At 36.8% G+C, this 17,576-nt stretch overlaps 1 protein-coding gene across 6 annotated transcripts in view; it reads left to right on the top strand.

The window, feature by feature from the left end:
* The window catches only part of LOC124605280 (DNA ligase 3), a 640,740-nt gene that overhangs the window by 382,965 nt on the left and 240,199 nt on the right, over positions 1-17,576 (top strand). For all 6 annotated transcript variants that reach the window (XM_047136859.1, XM_047136858.1, XM_047136854.1 and 3 more), the window contains 5 exons: positions 9,386-9,541; positions 9,670-9,801; positions 10,438-10,517; positions 10,619-10,706; positions 12,207-12,284. In XM_047136859.1, coding sequence (XP_046992815.1) covers positions 9,386-9,541; positions 9,670-9,801; positions 10,438-10,517; positions 10,619-10,706; positions 12,207-12,284 — 534 coding nt within the window. The remainder of the gene's footprint in view (positions 1-9,385; positions 9,542-9,669; positions 9,802-10,437; positions 10,518-10,618; positions 10,707-12,206; positions 12,285-17,576) is intronic.

Genomic DNA, 17,576 nt, shown 5'->3' with positions numbered 1-17,576 from the left:
TCCAGTCATATCTAAAAAATAGAAGACAGATAACTGAAATCTCACATATTTCAAGTTGCTCAAACTATATTGTAAAGTATACTTCAGACCCAAATTATGTAAATATAGGTGTCCCACAGGGTAGTGTCCTTGGCCCAGTACTATTCCTCATTTACATAAACGACTTCCCACAGAGCATCAAGCATGGACAAACAATATTGTTTGCAGATGACTCAAATGTTCTAATCAGTGACAAATCACCAGATGCACTAAAAGAAAAAGCCGAACAAATACTAAACAGTGTATGTGAGTGGGCATCCAATAATAAACTAACACTAAATCTTAAAAAAACAAATGCTGTTAACTTCTATGTCTGCAAAAAACCACACTTTAACAACTTTAAGTTAAACAATGAAACTATAGAATGTGTAGACTACACAAAATTTCTTGGTATGCATGTTGACAGTCAGTTAAAGTGGGAAGAACATATTAAAATACTTAGTAACAGAATCGCTACAGCATGCTATGCTCTGAGAATTCTGACTGCAGTTTGTGATACTACATGTGTCAGATCTGTATATTTTTCTTATATCCACTCTGTTATTACCTATGGAATAATATTTTGGGGAGTCAACAGTAAAAATATTCAAATAGTTTTCAAATTACAAAAAAGAGCAATTCGTATAATAACCAAGAGTGGCAGTAGGGCTCACTGCCTTGAACATTTCCAAAAGTTGGAAATCCTAACTGTCTCCTGTGAATACATTTTTCAAAGTGTTATGTATGTAAAAAAAAATATTGACTGCTATATGAAAAATTCATTAGTACACAGCTATGAAACTAGAAACCAATTCAATCTGCATCTAGAGAGGAAAAATAAAGTTAAAACTCAGCAGAGCTTGTTGTACAATGCTGTTAAATTATATAATAAATTACCCCAAAAAATAAGAGATATTGACACAATCGGACAGTTCAAAACAAAACTAAAATTTTTTTTATTAAATAAAAGTTATTACGCAGTAACGGACTATCTGAATTAAAACATGTAGTGTAATTAAAGTAGCCTGCATTGTAATACATGAGGAAATAATTATGATATGTAATCAAAAATTGTACAGTACTATAAGAAAATTACAAATTACACAAGGATATAAAACTAATTTAAGATACCTCAAAAATGTGTGTAAATACTAATTTTAAGTGTATAATTGTAGGTATATTGTATTGTATATGATTTTGCTGACGAAATCCACACAATGTAAATTGTTACATGGATTAATAAAGAAATCAATCAATCAATCAATCAAACTTACCTTAGGGGGAAAAAAGGACGGGTATACACTCGCGCGCGCGCACACACACACACATATAGAGACACAAGCAGACATCATTTAACAGCACAAGCAGACATTATTTAACAGTTACATAGCAGACCCATACACATTCCCTGATACACTTACACATGGAATAACGTATCTGAAACCTAAAGATCAAGCGTTCACAGCAAACCCAGCTAAATATCGCCCCATAACATGCCTACCAACAATATACAAAATATTAACTTCAGTAATTACACAGAAATTAATGACACATACAACACAGAACAAAATTATAAATGTAGAACAAAAAGGCTGTTACTACAAATATTGGAAATATACAAAGTGGATCCTATATTGATACAGTTCCTAAACATAGTAATGAAAAATTGGAAAACCACACTTAATATCCAAACAAATTCAAATAATATCACATCACAACCAATGCAGATTAAGCGTGGAATATACCAAGGAGAGTCATTAAGTCCTTTCTGGTTCTGCCTTGCCCTGAACCCACTATCCAACATGCTAAATAATACAAATTATGGATACAATATTACTGGAACATACCCACACAAAATCACACATTTGCTATACATGGATGATTTAAAACTACTGGCAGCAAGAAATCAACAACTCAACCAATTACTAAAGATAACAGAAGTATTCAGCAATGATATAAATATGGCTTTTGGAACAGACAAATGTAAGAAAAATAGCATAGTCAAGGGAAAACACACTAAACAGGAAGATTACATACTGGATAACCACAGCGACCGCATAGAAGTGATGGAAAAAACAGATGCCTATAAATATCTAGGATACAGACAAAAAATAGAAATAGATAATACAAATATTAAAGAAGAACTAAAAGAAAAATATAGACAAAGACTAACAAAAATACTGAAAACAGAATTGACAGCAAGAAACAAGACAAAAGCTATACATACTTATGCTATACCAATATTGACCTACTCATTTGGAGTAGTGAAATGGAGTAACACAGACCTAGAAGCGCTCAATACACTTACACAATCACAATGCCACAAATATAGAATACATCACATACATTCAGCAACAGAAAGATTCACATTAAGCAGAAAGGAAGGAGGAAGGGGATTTATTGACATAAAAAACCTACATTATGGACAGGTAGACAATTTAAGAAAATTCTTTCTAGAACGAGCAGAAACTAACAAAATACACAAAGCAATCACTCATATAAATATATTGGCTACACCACTGCAATTTCATAACCACTTCTACAACCCTTTAGATCACATAACATCAACAGACATGAAGAAAGTAAATTGGAAAAAGAAAACACTACATGGCAAGCACCCGTATCATCTAACACAGCCACACATCGATCAAGACGCATCCAACACATGGCTAAGAAAAGGCAATATATACAGTGAGACGGAAGGATTCGTGATTGCAATACAGGATCAAACAATAAACACCAGATATTACAGCAAACATATTATTAAAGATCCCAATACCACAACAGATAAATGCAGACTTTGCAAACAACAAATAGAAACAGTAGATCACATCACAAGCGGATGTACAATACTAGCAAATACAGAATACCCCAGATGACATGACAATGTAGCAAAAATAATACATCAACAGCTTGCCTTACAACATAAACTTATAAAACAACACGTTCCCACATACAAGTATGCACCACAAAGTGCACTGGAGAATGATGAATTCAAATTATACTGGAACAGAAACATTATAACAGATAAAACAACACCACATAACAAACCTGACATCATACTCACCAATAAAAAGAAGAAATTAACACAACTAATCGAAATATCCATACCCAATACAACAAATATACAAAAGAAAACAGGAGAAAAAATTGAAAAGTACATCCAACTGCCTGAGGAAGTCAAGGACATGTGGCATCAGGATAAAGTTGGCATTATACCAATTATACTATCAACTACAGGAGTCGTACCACACAATATCCACCAGTACATCAATGCAATGCAATAAAATACAATACAATACAATGCAATACAGCTACATCCAAACATATATATACAGCTACAGAAATCCGTAATTATTGATACATGTTCAATTACCCGAAAGTTCCCAAATGCAATATAACACATACCATACAGTTAAAAGGAAGTGACGCTTGATCAAGGTCCGTGTCACTTTCCATTTTTAACCAGACTTAACGTCTGAGAAAGTAAAGAAATAATAATAATAACAACAACATGTTCAATTACCAGAAAGTTCCTAAATGCAATGTAACATATACCGTACAGTTAAAAGGAAGTCACGCTTGATCAAGGTCTGCGTCACTTTCCATTTTTAACCAGACATAACGTCTGAGAAAGGAAAGAAATAATAATAATATAATAATAATAATAATAAGAATAATAATAATAAGAAGAAGAATAAGAGCCGGCCAGTGTGGCCGAGCGGTTCTGGGCGCTTCAGTCTGGAACCGCGCTGCTGCTACGGTCGCAGGTTCGAATCCTTCCTTGGGCATGGATATTTGTGATGTCCTTAGGTTAGTTAGGTTTAAGTAGTTCTAAGTTCTAGGGGACTGATGACCTCAGAAGTTAAGTCCCATAGTGCTCAGAGCCATTTGAAAAATAATAATAATGTTGCAAAGGAGCACGAGGATGTAAAGAGCAACTGATAATAGATGCAGAAGTGACATATCAAGCTAAACTAAACAAAGGTTGCTACACTACGCATACATTGATTACCAAAAAGCTTTTGATAGTGTACCCCATTCATGATTACTACAAATATTGGAAATATACAAAGTAGATCCTAAATTGATACAGTTCCTAAACAAAGTAATGAAAAATTGGAAAACCGCACTTAATATCCAAACAAATTCAAATAATATCACATCACAGCCAATACAGATTAAGCGTGGAATATACCAAGGAGACTCATTAAGCCCTTTCTGGTTCTGCTTTGCTGTGAACCCACTATCCAACATGCTAAACAATACAAATTATGGATACAATATTACTGGAACATACCAACACAAAATCACACATTTGCTATACATGGATGATCTAAAACTACTGGCAGCAAGAAATCAACAACTCAACCAATTACTAAAGATAACAGAAGTATTCAGCAATGATATAAATATGGCTTTTGGAACAGACAAATGTAAGAAAAATAGCATAGTCAAGGGAAAACACACTAAACAAGAAGATAACATATTGGATAACCACAGCGATATCTGTTGAGAGACCAGACAAACGTGTGATTCCTGAAGAGGGGCAGCAGCCTTTTCAGTAGTTGCAGGGGCAACAGTCTGGATGATTGACTGATGTGGCCTTGTAACACTAACCAAAACGGCCTTGCTGTACTGGTACTGCAAATGGCTGAAAGCAAGGGAAACTACAGCCGTCATTTTTCCCGAGGCATGCAGCTTTACTGTACGGTTAAATGATGATGGCATCCTCTTGGGTAGAATATTCCAGAGGTAAAATAGTCCCCCATTTGGATCTCCAGGCAGGAATTACCCAGGAGGACGTTGTTATCAGGAGAAAGAAAACTAGTGTTCTACAGATCAGAGCGTGGAATGTCAGATCCCTTAATCGGGCAGGTAAGTTAGAAAATTTAAAAAGCAAAATGGATAGGTTAAAGTTAGATACAGCGGGAATTAGTGAAGTTCGGTGGCACGGGGAACAAGACTTCTCGTCATAAATACTTCTGGTTATAAATATAAAATCAAATAGGGGTAATGCAGAAGTAGGTTTAATAATGAATAGGAAAATAGGAATGCGGGTAAGCTACTACAAACAGCATAGTGAATGCATTATTGTGGCCAAGATAGATACGAAGCCCACGCCTACCACAGTAGTACAAGTTTGTATGCCAACTGGCTCTGCAGATGATGAGGAGATTGTTGAAGTGTATGATGAGATAAAAAAAATTATTCAGATAGTGAAGGGAGATGAAAATTTAATAGTCATTGGTGACTGGAATTCGATAGGGGAAAAGGAAGAGAAGGAAACGTAGTAGGTGAAAATGGAATGGGAGTTAGGATTGAAAGAGGAAGCCACCTGGTAGAATTTTGCACAGAGCAAAACTTAGTCATAGATAACACTTGGTTCAAGAATAATAAAAGAAGGTTGTATACATGGCAGAAGCCTGGAGATACTGGAAGGTCTCAGATAGATTATATAATGGTAAGACAGAGATTTAGGAACCAGGTTTTAAATTGTAAGACATTTCCAGGGGCAGATGTGGACTCTGACCACAATCTATTGTTTATGAACTGTAGATTAAAACTGAAGAAACTGCAAAAAGGTGGGAATTTGAGGAGATGGGACCTGGATAAACTGAAAGAACCAGAGGTTGTAGAGAGTTTCAGGGAGAGCATTAGGGAACGATTGACAAGAATGGGGGAAAGAAATACAGTAGAAGAAGAATTGGTAGCTCTGAGGGATGAAATAGTGAAGATAGCAGAGGATCAAGCCTGGAGATACTGGAAGGTCTCAGATAGATTATATAATGGTAAGACAGAGATTTAGGAACCAGGTTTTAAATTGGTCTCCTATACGAGGGCTAGTAGAAATCCTTGGGTAACAGAAGAGATATTGAATTTAATTGATGAAAGGAGAAAATATAAAAATGCAGTGAATGAAGCAGGCAAAAAGGAATACATAAGTCTCAAAAATGAGATTGACAGGAAGTGCAAAATGGCTAAGCAGGGATGGCTAGAGGACAAATGTAAGGATGTTGAGGCGGATATCACTAGGGGTAAGATAGATACTGCCTACAGGAAAATTAGAGAGACCTTCGGAGATAAGAGAACCACTTGCATGAATATCAAGAGCTCAGATGGAAATGCAGTTCTAAGCAAAAAAGAGAAAGCAGAATGGTGGAAGGAGTATATGAGGATCTATACAAGGGTGATGTTCTTGAGGACAATATTATAGAAATGAAAGAGAATGTAGACGAAGATGAAATAAGAGATATGATACTGCGTGAAGAGTTTGACAGAGCACTGAAAGACCTAAGTCGAAACAAGGTCCCGGGAGTAGACAACGTTCCATTAGAACTACTGACAGCCTTGGGAGAGCCAGGCCTAAGAAAACTCTACCATCTAGTGAGCAAGATGTATGAGACAGGCAAAATACCCTCAGACTTCAAGAAGAATATAATAATTCCAATCCCAAAGAAAGCAGGTGTTGACAGATGTGAAAATTACCGAATTATCAGTTTAATAGCCACAGCTGCAAAATACTACCACAAATTCTTTACAGACGAATGGAAAAACTGCTAGAAGCTGACCTCAGGGAAGATCAGTTTGGATTCCGTGGAAATGTTGGAACACATGAGGCAATACTGACCCTACGACTTATCTTAGAAAATAGATTGAGGAAAGGCAAACCTACATTTCTAGCATTTGTAGACTTAGAGAAAGCTTTTGACAATTTTGACTGGAATACCTTCAAATTCTGAAGGTGGCAGGGGTAAAATACAAGGAGCGAAAGGCTATTTACAACTTGTACAGAAACCAGATGGCAGTTATAAGAGTTGAGGGGCATGAAAAGGAAGTAGTGGTTGGGAGGGGAGTGAGACAGGTCTGTAGCCTATCCCTGATGTTATTCAGTCTGTATATTGAGCAAGCAGTAAAGATAACAAAAGAAAAATTCAGAGTAGGAATTAAAATCCATGGAGAAGAATAAAAACTTTGAGGTTCGCTGATGACATTGTAGTTCTGTTAGAGACAGCAAAGGACCTGGAAGAGCAGCTGAACAGAATGGACAGTGTCTTGAAAGGAGGATATAAGATGAACGTCAACAAAAACAAAACGAGGATAATGGAATGTTGTCGAATTAAATCGGGTGATGCTGCGGGAATTAGATTAGGAAATGAGACACTTACAGTAATAAATGAGTTTTGCTATTTGGGGAGCAAAATAACTGATGATGGTCGAAGTAGAAAGGATATAAAATGTAGACTGCCAATGGCAAGGAAAGCATTTCTGAAGAAGAGAAATTTGTTAACATCGAGTATAGATTTAAGTGTCAGGAAGTCGTTTCTGAAAGTATTTGTATGGCGTGTAGCCACGTATGGAAGTGAAACGTGGACAATAAATAGTTTAGACAAGAAGAGAATAGAAGCTTTCGAAATGTGGTGCACAGAAGAAAGCTGAAGATTAGGTGGGTAGACCACATAACTAATGAGGAGGTATTGAATAGGATTGGGGAGAAGAGAAGTTTGTGGCACAACTTGACTAGAAGAAGGGATCGGTTGGTAGGACATATTCTGTATTGGAGGGCAGCGTGGAGAGTAAAAATCATAGAGGGAGACCAAGAGATGAATACACTGAACAGATACGGAAGGATGTAGGTTGCAGTAGGTACTGGGAGATGATGAAGCTTGCACAGGATAGAGTAGCATGGAGAGCTGCATCAAACCAGTCTCTGGACTGAAGACAACAACAACAACAACAACAACAACAACAACATGAGAGAACACTTTTCTGACATTTAAAAGGACATTTCACAGTTTGTAGCACTGTTCTTTTGGATGTCTGGTTTTGCTTCATTGGTTGAAAGTAGCAAATCTACAGAGTACATTTTATACATAGATGTGGTATTATCTATACAAATGTATGCTATAGGTTTGTTATTTCCAAGTAATGAAGTGAAAGCAGACTGCCAAAAGAACAATGCTACAAACTCCAAAACATCCTTCTAGATGTCAGAAAAAATGTTCTCGCATGTAACAATTTCGCACGTGAACTATTAAAAAAAATTCAGCATCAGTAGGTTCCAATCTCAGGACCTTTAGTATGATGATTTGACGCTCTACCAACTCGCTTACCAATGATCCTCATGTCCAGAGTTCATAGGTACCCTTCTCCTATACTCTGTCATTCTGGTGTTAGTTTTAATTACCATTTACACATCTTCTACCAGACAACAGCACACAACATGAACTAGAGCAGTGTTTTGGTTGATACTCCATTGGCAGGCAATGTTCGGTACCAATCTGAGTGTCTGAGATCTGCAGGTTTGGGTGTTAGTCGCAACAGCTGAAATCAGCATGGTCAGTTTGTCTGATTGATGCACATCCCAACTATTCTTAGTCACGTATGACCTATGAAGAAATTTTAACTAAAAAAAAAAAAGCATCTTAAGGTTTTGAGAAGAAACTGGAACAAAGGAAAAGGAATGTAAAAAAAGTCACGTAGGGATCCTTTAACATATGCCTTTTTTTTACTCTTGTTAATTTTTGGCACTTGAAGAACCACCTTTTTTATAGGGGAAATACCTGCTTGAAAATAAAGTGTATGTGAGTGACCAACAGTCACCCCTTTAAGTGCTGAGTGGTGAACATGTGTGTTAGAAGTGGAAGTGACAACCTGCTAAGCTTTTAAAATGTTCATTCATGTAGATGTAAACAAATCTGTGGTGAAGCAACTTTAATATGGTATGTAATGTGGTGATTAGGGAAAAGGTTGTAGCAGGTACCTGGGGGGTGTAACAAGATGGTATTTTGCAGATTAAAATAATTGCAAAACTATGTATTTCCACAGAAATTTTATGATTAAGTGCAGGAATAGTAAATTTATGTGCTGAATGCAAGTAGGATTGAGGTGGGGAAGGGCTTGAGATGTGGAGGGATGGGATAGTGTAGGGTGGGGGAGGGATGGGGTGGGGACGTGTTCCCTAATGTGTCAGGTTTGTGTGCAGCACATTTTCTCATCTGAACACAGCAGCCAGTCAGTGCAATCGAATTTCACTTTCACTTGAATACAGGACCCAATGGGAAACATGTCACAAATACACAAAGTTGTTACACTTGGAGAAACTGAATAGTTATTTTATGTTCCTGTAATGGAACTGTTTAGTGTAAGTTTGGTCCTCATGTTCAACTGCTGTTACCAGATTTAAAAAACAACTACACAAACTAACTATAGTTGTTTGGCCAACATAGCTTTGATATTGTGGAAGTTGTAGTCAATACCTGATAAAATTTGTCACTATATCAAGTGACTGAAAAACACTCTAATGATTGTTTCCATTTGTGAAAATGGCTCATAATACAAGTGTATGTACTTTCTGTTTTGTTAGGCTGAGGCATGTAAATCTGTTGAACAAGCAATGAAAAAATGTCCTAATGGGATGTTCTCTGAAATAAAGTATGATGGTGAAAGGGTTCAAGTTCACAAAAGAGGTGATGATTTCAAGTATTTCTCTAGAAGCTTGAAGCCTGTGATGCCCCATAAGGTATGTTAAAATAAGTCATGAATTTATAAATAGTTTGTTATTCATATAAATTTGTAGTTGTTAACTTTTATACCAAGGCTGTACCCATTTTGATGTTTAATTCAGTACATACCTTCTGATTCCCCAAGGTTTCCCATTTTAAAGACTACATACCAGAAGCATTCCCTCATGGCAAAGATGTGATACTTGATAGTGAAATCTTGATGATAGATACACAAACTGGGAAGCCATTACCATTTGGTACTCTCGGTAGACAAAAGGTAAGTATATTTTTGTTTTGGAATCTTGTGAACCATGTTGTAGCAATTCTAAATGCAAAGTGAAGAAGAATAACTGCAGTCAATTGTAAGATCATTGATGGATATGGATTGCAAATGTGAAACTGATTATAGTCATTTAAACTTCAGTGATCAGACCTCTCTGAGAGCATCAGATGCATGCATAAAATAAAAGCACACTGTATCTGTTAACAATATCCCGTACTATCTCTGTTAAAAAGTTACTAAAGTTGATCTTATGAGCCTAGTCAAGTCACTCATGGATTTGATAAATATAATCAATAAGCTCCAAATAATGATATATTGATTTGTGGATTTTTACTTCTTGCTGTCAAAATATTTCTCTCTTTCTCGTGCAGTAAATTTTTTGTGTTGGTTTGTCATTTAGAACAAACTGCATAACAACATTCACTAAAAAAATAAATTGACTTTGTTTGTTTTCTGGTTATTTCTAAATGAACAAGGTGGTCAGAAACTCTTTCAGAGTTGCCTTTTAATGTGTGCAGAATGAAATAAATTTAATATGTAAACAGTCAAATTATATTTTTTAAATTAAAAGGCAGATGATAATACATGAGCTTAATATTTTGATTCAAGCTTTCATTTTAATTTTTTCAGAAAGAGGGGCTGAAATCTGCCAATGTATGCCTGTTTGTATTTGATTGCATTTACTACAATGGTGAAATTCTACTGTCAAAGTAAGTCTGTTTTAAGTCACAATGCTTGTTACTCTGTCACATAAAAACAGAAAGTAAATGAATTGGAAATTCACTAACTGGTCTTGTTTCATAACTTTCAGACCGATCAAAGAAAGAAGAAAGATTCTGCACAGTGTGATGACACAGATACCAAACAGAATTATGTTCTCGGAGGCAGAGGAAGTTCATGTAAGGTGCAACATGCTTAAATTCTTGTGGACCATATGACATAACATAATAATTAAAGTGTTTTGTCATAAGGTCTTTTTTCTTCATATGTTGTTCACTGAGGCATATTTCCTTTGAACTTAATATATATTTTAAATAATAGCCATCAAATTCAAAGGCAAGCTAGCTCATTACCCTCTTAAAATTTTTTCCTTAGAATCCAAATGTTGTGTAAAGCATCAACTGGCAATATACACCTATATACATAGTCTCTTGAGGGATGTCAAATGTTGGTGTATCAGCAGTTTTCATTGTTGTGTTATCTACTCTATTATATTTGTATCCAAAACAGCTGTAAACAGATGTGTTACACAACTGGCAGACAGCTGTTACTGCAAAAGAGCTGGAAGTGAACCTAATTGAGATTTCAAAAGATTGTTGAGAACATCATATATTTTCAGTAATGACTGATAAATTTTGTTGAGGCTGTGATCCATACCTTTTTATTTTACTTCACAATATGATTATTTTCCAGGAAAATATGAAAGACGTGAGAGGAGTGAGAATGTAGTGCCTCTCTTTTCTGCCACAATCTGTTTGGAAATATTGCTACAAAGTCTTTCACAATGTATTTCTTGAATAAAAGTCTCTCGGTGTACGTGCCATGTCAATTCAGTATAAAACTCCAAGCTTTCGACCACTACCTCCACGGTTGTCATCAGGGCTAAAACTGACTGTCAGAAACTAGCGGGGCTCTGACTTTTATATGAAAAGGATGGCTTCTGATTGCCTGGAATACATCATAGCAACAGCGATATGGCGCGTAGTGAAGTGGTGCCCTCTACTTCCATAGATGTAGTTTCTATCCCGCGTTGCTTGCAGCACCATCCCTTGAATCAGGAGGTAAAGTGCGGGAAGTTTTCCTCCGCTATTTTTCTTTATCCAGTGCACTCTTCCAGGTGTATCTAAGTGAATAACTGTTGTCTCTGTTAAAGTTATTATTGCTAAGTCTAATTTTGACTGCTTCACGGTTCACAGAGTCCCAGTAATTGGATGCGTGGGCTGTTACTCTCGTTTCTTCAAATAAAATCTTATGCTTGTTAAGCAGGCTATGCTCAGCCACCGCTGATTTTTCCAAATACCTGTATTTCAGGTGGTGCTGGTGCTCGATGCAATGGTCGGCAGCGGTTCTTACCGACTGGCCCACGTTTGGAAATACATATCAATAAGGTTGTGAGGGGAGAGGGAGGGGGAAGGGTGTGAGAGATCAGGCATCAAGAGACAAATGTATTACTTGTGATATGAAGTCAAGGTATGACAATTGTGACATAAAATGAGGTTTCACTAAAAGCACTTGCAAAAAAAACCAGTTACCCAATCATATGTTCACACACAAAGGCACATCATCATGTGCATATGTGAATTATTGTAACCTTACGGAGCTCAAGCAATAACTGTTTACATAATGTTAAGGGCAGAATTTGAAGTTTAAGTTATGAGGTAATTATTCTTTCATTGCAGCAACCAAAGCAACTCGAAGTAATGATTGAGAAGGTGTTTAAATTGGGTCTGGAAGGGCTGGTTCTCAAGGATCTGATGGTAAGCTGCATTTATTTGTACAATCTTTAGTGTTATTAATTTATATTTATTCATTTTAATATTTTTCAAAGTAAATAAAATGCATTAGTTAAAAAATAATGACAGGAATGTCAAAAATAACATTAATGCTTATGATGCAAAACATAAAACTATTGTATTGTTTCTCTGCTGTGGTCTCATTAGCTTATTCTGTTTTGTAACCTTAAAAGAGAGGCCTACATACAACAGATTTTGAGTGTGAAATCAGATAATTATTGGCAGATAAAAGGATGAAGGAAGAATGTCCGACTGCTGACAAGTTCCTTGGAAGTGGAGCACATGTTCAGGTTAGGGAAGGATAGGGACAGAATTTGATCACTATCCCAGTATTTGCCACAAGTGATTTATGGAAACCATGGAAAGCCTAATTCTTCTTAACAGCTGGAGAGGGATGTGAACAGCTATCCTCTTGGATGCGAGCCCAGTGTTTTTCCACTAAGCCACTGCACTTTGTGAAATAATGAGAAGTGTACTTGCTTCGTGCATTAGAGTATGGTGTGTGGAACATGCCATCAGTGATAGAAACAGGCTTGGTACATATGGTGTCAGACATATGATGAAGTGACTTAAGTCACACTAAATGGATATGATAGGTGATTGTTTACTTAAAGATCTCAGATGGGTAACTTGACCCTATACCTGACCACTTGACACTGTAGAGTAGATCGAAATGAATATCTGGCAACTACCTGATATCTGGTATATCTGCCTAATTTTAATATCCAGCCAGATACCATCTTGGCCTTGTTTTCTTAGATTGGATGAAACTTCACATTCTTTTTGTTAGGTGATCACCATCCATCCTCATGATATGACCAAAAAATAACAATCGTCTCTTCTTAATGGATGCTGTGGTAGGTTCTGTCTTGCTGTACAAGTCCTCATTTGCTCTCATTTGCCATTGTCCATCAACCCATCTATTACCTAGGATTTTCCTTAATATCCTACGCTCTCGCTTTTCAGCCGCTCAGCTTGACCTTGTTTATTCATGATCAAAGTTTCAGACTTGTAAAAGCCCTCAGGTTTTACAACTGTGTTATAATGTTGGTACTTGGCCCCTTTACTCATAGACTTTTTGTTATAGGTATTCTTTGGCAGTTTGTATGCCTGGTCTAACTTCCTCATCCTGACATTAATTGCTTCTTCTTCTAATCCATTCACCTGGATGACTTCACCAAGATAACTGAAACTCTTAACACGTCCGATTTTTTCCAGTTTGGTGATAATTCATTCAGGTCCATCATAGTGTCTCCCATATATTTTGGTTTTTGAATAGAGATCTCGAGTCCAACTTTTTCAGCAATTTCTGACAGCCTATTGATCTAGTTGACTGCTGACTCTTTATTGTTAGCAAAAATGGCCAGATCATCTGCAAACGCCAAGCAGTCAATATACACCCCTTTGTTCTTATGACCAAGTCTGAACTGCTCTTCATTTGTTTCTTCTTGTGCTAACAACCTTCTCCACTCTCGAATGACCTTTTCCAAGATGCAGTTGAAAAGGAGCTTGTCTTTCACCTGTTTTGATTGTAAGAGGTTCTGAAATATCACCCATAACTTTTATTTTTGACACTGTGTTAGTGAGAGTTCATTTGATCAGCTTTCTTGATGTATCATCCATCCCAAACTCTTCCAAAATATTTATTAATGCCTCTCGGTCGATGGAGTCATTTGCCTTCTGAAAATCAACAAACAAGACCACGTAGTTATTTCCTCCAGTTTTTTTGTACCTGATGATGTTCTTTAAGTTAAAAATCTGTTCTGGGCAAGAACGGCCCTTTTGATAAACTGCTTGATATTCCCCAATCAGTTGGTCAAGATGACCTTCTATTCTGTTCTGTATTGCTTTGGAGAGAAATTTTATATGAGATGCCCCTATAGTTATTGACATTCTTTTTATCGCCTTTTTGTGTAGAGGATGGATTAAAGCTGACTGCCATTCAGTTGGTATCATCCCAGTTCTCCAGATCTCCACAGAAAGTTGGACTAGTATATCTAGAGTTTCACTATTTGCCAGCTTCAGTAGTTCCGCCACTATTGAATCCTCTCCAGCTGCCTTATTATTCTTAAGGTTGTTGATGATCTCTTTGAGCTCCTCTTTACCAGGTGGAGATGAGTTGGGTAGTTCATGGATCAGGGCACATACAGTGAATCTTTCTTTCAGTTCACCACAATTACATAGGTTTTCAAAATAACGAGACATGATTGTGCAGTTTTCTTTGTTAGTCAGGCCGACCTTTCCATTTTTGTCTCTAAAACAAAGACTAGGGGCTTGGTATCCTTTCAAATTCAACTTGAACATCTGATAGAAGTCTCTGGCATTGTTTTTTCAGAAATCCTGATCAATCTGTTCTAACTGCTGTTTCTCATACAATCGTTTAGCCCTTCGTAAAGTTTTGGCTGCATGTTTTCGAACTTCATGGAATATATCCAAATCTTCAGGTCTCCTGGTTGGGTTCCATATTTTCCAGGCATTTGTTCTTTGGGCCACCACCTCATCACAAACCTCATTCCACCATCTATGCTTTCTCTTTTTAGCTGTCAGGATTGCAGTATTAGCTGCTTGTTAGATCTTGGAGGCAATGTCCGTCCATTTATGAGATTCAAATGTCGGTTGCTGGTGGTATTGTTCCAATACATTTTGATTGATTTTGAGTTTCACGATGTCATATTTATGAATTTTATTTCTGGTTTTCATAGACTTATTGAGGGGGATGAAATTCATTTTGATCTTGAAGAGGTAATGATCAAAGTCAAACTGGGCACCTCTCTGTACTTTAACATTCACTGTTTATTATTCCTTTTAACAAAAAAATAAATTAGTACTCATACAGAAATATAGGTAAATTGTGGCAAATAAACATGCTCTTTTTCTGCTTGGTAATAAGAAATTTCACTTTCTTGAAAAATATGGTCAGCGTAACAGAAAAGTCTTTCTCTGTATACATTGCTGTAAGGAGCTGAAAGATAAAGCTGACAAATTGTGTCAAACTCACATGCTGTGTCACATTAACTGACAACCAAATATAAGGATTGCAATTATGGTCAGTTCAAATTGCCTTCATATTATAGTCAGTATGTCTTTAATGTTGCACTGTCATTATTTTCATTTGACACCTTGCTAAAACTACCCCAGAACATGTAGTGAGCTTTGCAAGTCACAACTGATTCAGTCTTATCTCCCCAATTTCTTTTAGCAGGCATTGGACATGAACTACTACATATGGAGGATTCTTCATAAAATTCCATTGGGATCTTCTGCCAAGCTCTTCCAGCTTCAACAACCATGAAATAGTATGCCTGGGATGTTGGGCCTACAAAGGTTGCAGTCAAGTGTATTCAGACCTTTATTTGAGAAGCTAAAATGAATTTCTAATTCAATTTTCAATGAGGCTCTGTTGTGTAGTAAGTCAGATGTTCTTTATGTTCTCTCAGCCTTCCCTAAATACTTATTTAATGGTGCAACATGTGGTATTACTTTGGATGACCAAGAAAGACTAGAACTTACTTTTGGTTTTTCTTTGAAGGACTTTGTGAGCTGAATGCACAGCTCCATCAAACATCACTGATCAGATGTTAGATTAGTAACCACATTTTGGTCACTCATATACAGTGATGTGTCCCATTTTTGTCCCAACAGGTGCTCTACTTAAAAGAAAAGAGGAATTGCACATTGTTCTGATATCTCACAGCAGCTGATGTTCTGATAAATATAACTCCTTTTGAATCTCCCAGTAGAGCTCAAATGACTGAAATGTGTTGTGAGATGTATATCAGTAGTGATCGTTCCTGTTCCTTCAATGATTCAGTTGCAACCCTCTCAAGTGAATGGATGAAACTCAGTGAGTTAAGCATCTTTCACAATGTTAGCATCGCTTTCATGAATGAGTAAATGTAATTTGCTTTGGTGAAAATCTTGGTGATCCATGATGATATTAAGACCCCTTGCCATGCTTCCTCCAGTGTGAGAGCTAAGGATAGATTTCATAGCAAAACTCTGTTCTGACTGGAATTAAAGAGCCAACCAATGAGCTGTGAAACTCAGGAAGCAGTTATGCAAACAGGCCCATATATCAGACATTACATAAACCATGAGAACACCTGCAGTATCTCTCTTCATTTTTTTCATAAATTCTATCATAGATGGCAGGAACAATTTTGTGGAAAATGTGTGTTTGGTTTAGTATTTTATAGCAGGGTAAAGATTTTTCTACAAGTCCTGTAAATCTTCTCCTCCCTTTGAAGGATAATGGTTCATTGTCTAGTGAAATAATTTCTGCTATTAAATGACGATATTTCTTGTCTTTTGCAGTGTTCATACACACAAGCAATTTCCTTTCAAACTGTTCTCAGATACTCAGTTGCTTATGTCAGTGTTAATGATTATCTTCTTCCAGGTTTGGCTAATGATGATGTATAGGCACAGCAGCAGCTGTACCTATATTAATTACTGAGAATATATCTGAGTATTTCATTTTCAAATGATTTTTTTATAGCTGAAATACCTGTTAGACAAAAAAATATTTCATTGGATATTTTCTGTTAGTTTCAATGTTTTTTATAGGTACATTTCACAAAAACATTTGCACAACCCAAATTAATTTAATTCAACTGTTTATATATAAAAAACAAAGATGCTGTGACTTACCAAACAAGAAAGTGCTGGTAGATAGACACAATAAAAAACACACACACACAAATTTCAAGCTTTTGCAACCCAAGGTTGCTTCATCAGGAAAGAGGGAAGGAGAGGGAAAGATGAAAGGATGTGGGTTTTAAGGGAGAGGGTAAGGAGTCATTCCAATCCCGGGAGCGGAAAGACTTACCTTAGGGGGAAAAAGGACAGGTATACACTCGCACGCACACATACATATCCATCCACAAATATACAGACACAGGCAGACATATGTAAATGCAAAGTGGTTGGGCAGAGATGTCAGTTGAGGCAGAAGTACAGAGGCAAAGATGATGTTGAATGACAGGTGATGTACGAGGGGCGGCACCTTGAAATTAGCGGAGGTTGAGGACTGGTGGGTTACAGGAGGAGAGAATATATTGAAGGGCAAGTTCCCATCTCTGGAGTTCTGATAGGTTGGTGTTAGTGGGAAGTATCCAGATAACCCGGACGGTGTAACACTGTGCCAAGATGTGCTGGCCATGCACCAAGGCGTGTTTAGCCACAGGGTGATCCTCATTACCAACAAACACTGTTTGCCTGTGTCCGTTCATGCGAATGGACAATTTGTTGCTGGTC

This window comes from Schistocerca americana, chromosome 3 (genome assembly GCF_021461395.2).
Source record: "Schistocerca americana isolate TAMUIC-IGC-003095 chromosome 3, iqSchAmer2.1, whole genome shotgun sequence".
Taxonomy (NCBI): Eukaryota; Metazoa; Arthropoda; class Insecta; order Orthoptera; family Acrididae; genus Schistocerca; species Schistocerca americana.
The sequence above is the reverse complement of the archived record's forward strand: the minus strand, read 5'-3'. Positions and strand labels throughout refer to the sequence as shown.